This window comes from Nelumbo nucifera, chromosome 3, assembly GCF_055504915.1.
Source record: "Nelumbo nucifera cultivar China Antique chromosome 3, China Antique-T2T, whole genome shotgun sequence".
NCBI classification, from domain to species: domain Eukaryota; kingdom Viridiplantae; phylum Streptophyta; class Magnoliopsida; order Proteales; family Nelumbonaceae; genus Nelumbo; species Nelumbo nucifera.
Window position 1 is genome coordinate 52,249,058 of NC_142651.1, and position 7,673 is coordinate 52,256,730.

A 7,673-nucleotide genomic window follows, 5' to 3' on the forward strand; every position below is an offset into this window, starting at 1 on the left:
TTCATCCCACTTTTCCTCATCATGTTTGCAGACTCAAGAAAGCCCTCTAAGGTTTAAAACAAGCTCCTCGAGCTTGGTTTTCACTCCTCCAATGGGGATTCATCTTTATTCATATATAAATCTAAAGAGGTTTTTCTATTGGTCTATGTCGATGACATCCTTATCACCTACTCCAACAATAATCAGGTCCTCTCTCACCTATTATCCCTTCTTGTTGATACTTTTGCCATCAAGGACCTTGGTTCCATTCACTACTTTCTTAGAGGGGGTGAAACCAATTTCTACACCAGCCTCTCTTAACTGCAAGCTCTCAAAGGCAAATGACACTCCTCTAGTTAATCCTTATGAGTATGGCAGCATAGTTGGCGTTCTACAATATGCTAGATATTGCCTTTGTAGTAAATAGGGCTTGCCAGTTCCTCCAATCTCCCACTGATGTGCATTGGGCTTTGTTAAAAAGATTTTTCGGTATTTAAAAGGATCTATTAACATGAGACTTCACTTTAAACCAGCCACTTCACTTACCCTTTCAGCTTATAGAGATGCCAATTGAGTTAGTTGCCCTGATGACCATAAATCTATAGGAGGATTTGCTATATATCTAGGCCCAACCTTGTCTCTTGGAAACCTCACAAACAAGCAACTATTGCAAGGTCCAGCATCGAATCTGAATTCCGTGCTCTCACTGAAGCTAGCACAAAGGTAATTTGGATGCAATTAATCTTTTATTACATGAACTTGGTGTCTCTCTCCCATCGTCCCCTACACACTTTGGTGTGACAACATCAGTGCAACCTACTTGGCTGCCAATCCAATCGTCCATGGGCGCACTAAATATGTGGAGATCAATTTCCATTACATTAGAGACCACATCACCTCGGACCAGTTTGATGTCCATCACGTTCACACTGACGATTAGATCGCAGATATATTCACCATAGGACTATCCATTGCTCGTCATGTCTTGCTACGTGACAAACTTAACGTTCTTCCCATACTGTTAAGTTTGAGGGGGTGTGTTAAGGATAAAGTGATAAACTTGGGACCCATTTGACAAGTCTTTTTGAGAAGATCTTGTAGATCTGACAGTCAAAAGATGCATTGAGCTTTTGACATAAAATTTTGGTAGTTTGAAGACTGTTTGGCAGATGTGCGTCTTTCCATGCGTCATTCCACGTTTTTCCGTGCAAAATTAAAATGCGAAAAACATGAGAAGCTTCATTTGGAGCTTCCCAAAATCAGCCCAAAATGGGCTTTTCACGTATTTTCGGCGTCCCATCTTTTGGCGGCTAGATCTTCCGTGTGCCAAATGGAAATAGACTGATTTTTTGTTTTCCCAGTTTGTAAACAGCCGAAAGACCGCATAAAAAGACATACCAAAAGGGCCCTTGATTGGCCCAAACTCCTGTTTACATCCTAAAAAGTTAATGGATCTGTGTAACATATAGCCTTTATTTTAATTATTTTTATTCGTTAGTTTTTTTGTATTAATCCTTAACACATTATCATTTTTTATATTCTTTCCCCTTCCATCTCTATGACAAAGCCAAATTTGCAGCAAGTTGAAAGTTATAAAATAACAATTTAATATGTTCTATGGTCTCATGGTTCATGAGTAGAACTCATTGCACATCATTAAAAGAAAAACTTCATATATGGCCATATCATTCAGGTTTTAGTAAAATAATTAATCACTTTTAATATTCAATATTCAAATTTTAGAATAACATTCTTTGCATTCAAATAAAACAAAAAAAAAAACACCAATTTTCAAAATACTTACAATCAAAGTTTTTACTTTTCAGACATAAGACTTCTGAGCAACAGAACAACACCTAATACATTAACAATGGATCACGGTCTTTCAAAAACAAAGAGAAATATTACAAAGAGAGGCATCCTCCATCAAAGACTCATTCCTACTCTCACAAGAGATGGCAAAAGCTGCAAATAAATTAGCCATGCCACTGTCAATACTACTTAAATTGAAAAAAAAAAGAAAAAATAGTTAATTTACATGTAATAATAGAAAATTCAAATGTTTGATCTATATTCTCTATCCAATGATGATAGAATTTAACCATCCTTTTTGCCATGGCAGTTCCTTGGAATAAAACTCGGATGTTTCAACTGTCAAAAGATCAAATCTTTAGTTTCCAACCTAATATGATGAAATCAAATAACATTAAAATATGGATTTAATTTAAGTGCAAAATATAATATGTTATCATTTTAAAAGAGCTTACATGATGGTAGGTTTGCTTTTAAACCGATAAAGAACTCTCTTCTTCCTGAAGGTGTCGTTGTCAATCGTCAACAGTATTTTTCCTGGTTCACTAATATAAAATGAATTCCGAACACTCTCTTCCAGTTTCTTTGTCTGCCTAATCAGAACTCTGTATGAGCATTCGTCATGTGGAATGAACTCTTCCTTGTAAGTCACATCCCACCCCACGACCATTAAGTCCCACACCAGTGTAACCCCAGCCTGTTTTCAAAAAAGAAGAGTATATAAGTAGAAAGGGAAACATGGAAGAGTATGAGATTCAAGTAGCAGGAGATAATATAAGTTCACCCATTTTAAGTAAGAGCGAAAATGCAAGACCAAAGTTAAGTCTTATATCCAAGGTATTAACTCTTGTTTTCTCTCATTAAATCTTATATTTAAGTTATTTTTCACTAATAAATGCTACTAATTAGATCTATGTCAATATTTTTAATAATATAAACCCATATATTTTAAAACTAACTCAAAAATAAAACCATTTTTTATCCAAGTGGTGGCTAAGTAATTCAACCATTCTAATCAAATTGATAAACCTATGAAGTCATAGTTAAGTAATAAAATTTTTAAAATAGAAATAAAGAAAGAAAATTACAAGAATATAAAGAAAATACAGGTTTATGATATTTTTATTAATAAAATTAAAAAACAAGTGTAATAAACAAAAATTATCTTTATTGATAATGAAAGTGAAATATATAATTTAGAACTAACCAAAAATAAAATTATTTTAATGTTTGGCAAAGATCAATAGTTTAACTTTTGAGTCAAATGTGTTAACATTTAATGTCATAAATAAATGATAGAAATTAATAAAATAAAAAATAAAAAAATACATAAATTTTGCAAAAAAATTTCAAGCACATGTACAATATTATATAAATATCAATATTAAACAAAAAGTGAGTGTGACATATCAGAATTATTTTTATACACAGAAGTAGAAAAATTATAGAAAAAATTGAACATGTTCATAATTCTATACTTATACTACTATTAAAAATATGAATAAGATTGTAGAACTTTCTTTTAACTAAAATACTCATTAGTTTTTGAATTTAGTCATTATTTAACTATAAGGTTTAAATTGTAAATTGAACTATTATTTATCACCTCATTCAATTCCCTTTATTTAAATCTTACATTTTTTTAATAAATGAATAAAAAAATATACACCAAAAAGATATAACAGATGAAATTGAAGGTACTCATCGTGTGGTACCGTGCCCAAGTATTGGATTCCGGATAATTTTCAATTGGTTCACCACTAGTGTTGTTTATGCTCTCTCTCTCTATAAAACTTTAAGAGTTTGTCCTTTGATACAGAGTCTATCCTCCACTCAACATAATAGAGGTGGCAAGAAAACAAAAACAGCTCATTGCCACCTCTAAATCTATCCAACATCTTTTGTTCCCTTGTTACACCATGGATCAACTGCCCCCACCTGTCAAAGTTGATTCCTCTGTGCTGTATATTAAAAAGATTGTTCCAGTTGTAGAAATTCAGAAACAAAACTAAAATACTATTTTAGAAGAGACTATCATTTTCAAAGGGTAAAATAAGATTTTAGAATATTAAAACAAGTTTATGATACTGGATAAGAAATGAAGGTGCGTTGAAGTCTAGTGGGACAGCCCCCAAGTATATTTAAGTCTATTTACAAAATTTAGGGTATATTTAAGTCAATTTATGAAAACTATTTAGGGTATGTTTAAGTTTTTTAACCTTTATTTTTCAACCATTTTTGTAAGACTGTTAATGGATTGCGTCTGGTTTCGGACAGCTTGTACCAATTTCATCCATATTATTAATGGAGAAGTATGGATACCCCCGATGCAGAATTCTGAATTCCAGCCCCCCCCCCCCCCCCCCCCCCCTACTACTAGCCCTCTCTCCCCCATATAAACCACATCCTGCCCATGAATTTAGCATCAATTCACAGTCAAGATACATTCCCCCTGTACTATGGAATTATAAAATTCTGATTTGGGCTGATTGGTCATTCTCCTAATTATTAATCAGGACAAAATCATAGTCCCCCAAAGCTGTCTTGCTTAATAATCAGGTCTGATCCGATTAGATCCGATTATATTGACAGCTATAATTATTTAAATAAACAACTACTTAAAACTTGGTTTTTGATAATAGTCTTAATGAATGGCAGTAAAATAATAAATTATTTATATATTAATAAATCAAGTGTATTTAACCAAAATTACCTAATATATTATCTATCAAATTTACACTTTTACATATAATATATAATAACAATTACAAAAAAAAAAAATACTACTTTATATAGGTCTGTTGAGTCAGATCCAAACAAACAAGAACCACAATTAATTGGTTCACAGTTCGGATCTATCGGATAGAACCGACCCATTGACAGTTCTACATTTTTGCATTCAAAACGAGAGCAAAGCTTCTTGGAAAAAAAAAAAAAAGAAAAAGAAAAGAACTTTGAGCAAAGTTGGTTAATATAAAATAGGTTAGTTCCAGCCTTCCCGGCTTCCTGCAGCCTCAATATTTATATTTACACGTACCTCCCATCACACCAAACAAGACGTCATAAATTTCTCATAGCAAAACCAAACCAGATATGCATCCTTCTATTTGAATAAATTTGCATTCACTTTTTAAGTCTTACCAAACACAAATCAAAAGGAAAAAAAAGAGGCAAGATTCATCTCTCACAGACATAGTTTGAGTGATAGATTTAGGTACCTCAGCCGGGATTTGGATGCTCTCTACTGCACCTGATTTGACAATCAGCTCTGAAACTCCATCTTCAGGCGAAAATTCGTCATCATCATCTCTTTGGAGGCCACCGTAGTGAACTGGGATGTTTTCTGCGTCCATTAACCTTTTTTCATGAAGCAAATTAGTACAAAAGATTGAAATTTAATGAGAGGAACATCTGTAGATCTGTACGAGACAGTGGAAATTAGTTAAGATGAATTCAGAAAAGGTTCTTACTTGAGAAGGGTCTTTGCAACTCTAGGGCACCGAGCTTGTAGATTCTTGCCTCTTGTTTTTTTGGCTACACGATACCGGAAAAGTAGCTTGTGGTAAGCATAATACCAGAAAGGAACATTTACGAAAACCTGCAAATTATACCAAGGAAATAAGGAACCGTAAGCAGCTTTTTTTTTTTTGGACCCAAAGAAAAAAAAAATCATTCCAACAGCATTCTTGAGTCCAAACCATATCAGATCATACATAAAAGTAAATAAAGCATGAATCAATCAAGTCAAGCATTCAAGTAACAATTAATGTGTATATATATATATGCGCAGTGCACTCTGAATTAATAAATTTCTCAAATTGCAGAGTTTCTTAACTTGAATTATTTTTAATTAGATTTTCAGAAACCAAACAAATGACAAAACACAATTTGATCTTTGATGTATTACATGCTTTTGTTTTCATGGAGTTTCAGCACTTACACTTCTGAAAATGATTTCAGGGTAATTTTCTTGGAACAGCAATAAGGCTTTCTTGCAAGAGGAACAGAATTCCTTCTTGGCCAACCCTCCTGAGCTCTTCATGTCTGTAACATGAAGCATAGAAGAATCAACACCTCCATCCTTAAAACTCAGCTTCTGGGCACCCTTATTCTCCATGGAGTGAAGTATCCTCCTCAAGAACTCCTCGGATTTTTCTTCCGACCCAAAAGCCTTTTCATACAACTCCTTGTCATTGAATATCCCGCAAATATTGTAGCACACGAGGCTTCCCTCCTTCTCTGTACTACTACTACTACTACTAGTACTACCTGTGCATGAGTCCTGATTGAGATCGGAGCCCAAGTTTTCCTCCAGAACTCCTTCGGTCTTGAATTCCTTGCGCCATATCAACGTCCTCTGGAGCATCTCAAATGCCTCCTTAACCTTGAAGTCTCGTGCTTTCAAGAACTTGAGGAGGATAACGTCGGTGCCGGCATGGCCTTTGCTGGGTAACAGCGGTACCCCCCAGAGTGTAATGTCTCTGAGGCTCTCTTCCGGTGAGGGGTTCCCGAAGTTTAAGACATCGGCAATTGTGAGCTCCTTCTCCGGCCCTGAGCTTTTACCCGTGGAGGCATCGCCGTCGGGGTCCTCCAAAAGATAATTACCAAGGATTGCATCTTCTAGCTTGCATCTAAATTCCAGCAACGCCTTCTTTGTTGACTTCTTCATCATCATGGCGCCAGCCTACGTTCGACCATCTCCGTCAGAATTGAATACAACGGTTGTTTCTAGAGACCATCTCCGTCAGAATTCCGGCAGCCAGAAGAGAACCTGCCGGAATACTGAGAACCGGAGGTTCTTTGGGGAGTTGTAGATAGCGAAACGGTCGTAGGAATCGTAATGTTTTCTTCTCCTCTTCCTGCGGAACGAGGAGTTTTTGACAGAAAAGAAGAGAGTGAATCAAATAAGAGTTTCGAAGTCCAGACCTCCCCCGACGGTTACCAGGCGCCATGAAATCTAGGCCGTGTACACAAATGATGGGTGTAAATGACGGATCTTTTTGTAATTAGAGAAATCTGGATAACGGTTTGGTTGAAACGTTCAAAGGGATCAACCGCCAATGATGTGAGATTAGTGGCTGTAATGCCGGCAAGAAATTAAAGGAAAAGAGAAATAACGGTTAGGCTTGAGATGGCCAATCCATGTGAGATGGGACTAATTTGGGCACAGCAATTGGAAACTTTTGGGGTAAAAGAAAACGTTATGTCATGTGTGTGAGTAAGATTTGGATGGGGCTTAAAACCGGTCCAACCACTTATTGGTCCATACCATAGGCACAAATAGATAGATATTAAAGGAAAGCCCTAAAACTAGAGAGCTTTTCTCTCTCACTAGCATCTTAGATGATGTTTGGGGAGTTCACATCTGGCCCCCACAAAAGCATCCCAAAAACATTCCCCAGCACATCCCAACTGTATATTGAGAACATCTCTCAAAGACAAATAGGGGAGATGTTCTCAATACACGTTGAGATGTGCATGTGGGACATTTTGGGGCGCATTCTGTGGGGGCAGATGTGAACTCATATTTGGGATCGACAGTAATTTCTATGAGAGTTTTCAAAAGTCATTGGTTTATCAGAATTAAGAGAAATTGTTTGATTGGTACCATTGTTGTTATTGCCAACCAAGAAATCGGTTATAAGTTTGTATTTCAAAAGTGGTGTATCATCATTTTTGGTGATTCCTCGTTTCATCCCGATTTTAATTGATCTTTGATGACTTGAGAAATCAACGAACCAAAAATCAAAATAATTGGCGATTTTGGAATCGTTTATGTGGCATCAATTTTTGAGAAATTGGCATTGATCCCAAACACCACCTTATTTTTTCAAGAAAGAGCATCTTAAAAGTGGTTATTACTACTTTCAAACAAAATCTTC

The 7,673-nt window shown here is 35.5% G+C and overlaps 1 protein-coding gene across 3 annotated transcripts; it reads right to left on the reverse strand.

Annotated features, from left to right (window-relative positions):
* Positions 1–1,673: 1,673 nt before the first annotated feature.
* On the reverse strand, positions 1,674–6,761 carry LOC104601010 (patellin-4-like). 3 transcript variants are annotated; one of them, XR_016083399.1, is made up of 6 exons: positions 5,732–6,761; positions 5,262–5,389; positions 5,010–5,148; positions 2,247–2,488; positions 2,018–2,130; positions 1,815–1,944 (listed from the first exon to the last, which is right to left on the reverse strand). XR_016083399.1 is itself a non-coding variant. In XM_010264193.3 (5 exons), exons 1-5 carry the CDS (start codon positions 6,464–6,466, stop codon positions 2,127–2,129), a joined length of 1,248 nt encoding a protein of 415 aa, XP_010262495.1. In that variant the 5' UTR covers positions 6,467–6,761; the 3' UTR covers positions 1,674–2,126. The 3 variants fall into 3 exon arrangements, 2 of the variants coding, with proteins under 2 accessions (XP_010262495.1, XP_088755703.1); XM_010264193.3 differs by having other exon boundaries at positions 1,674–2,130; XM_088899577.1 differs by lacking the exons at positions 1,815–1,944; positions 2,018–2,130 and having other exon boundaries at positions 2,243–2,488; positions 5,732–6,669.
* Positions 6,762–7,673: the final 912 nt, after the last annotated feature.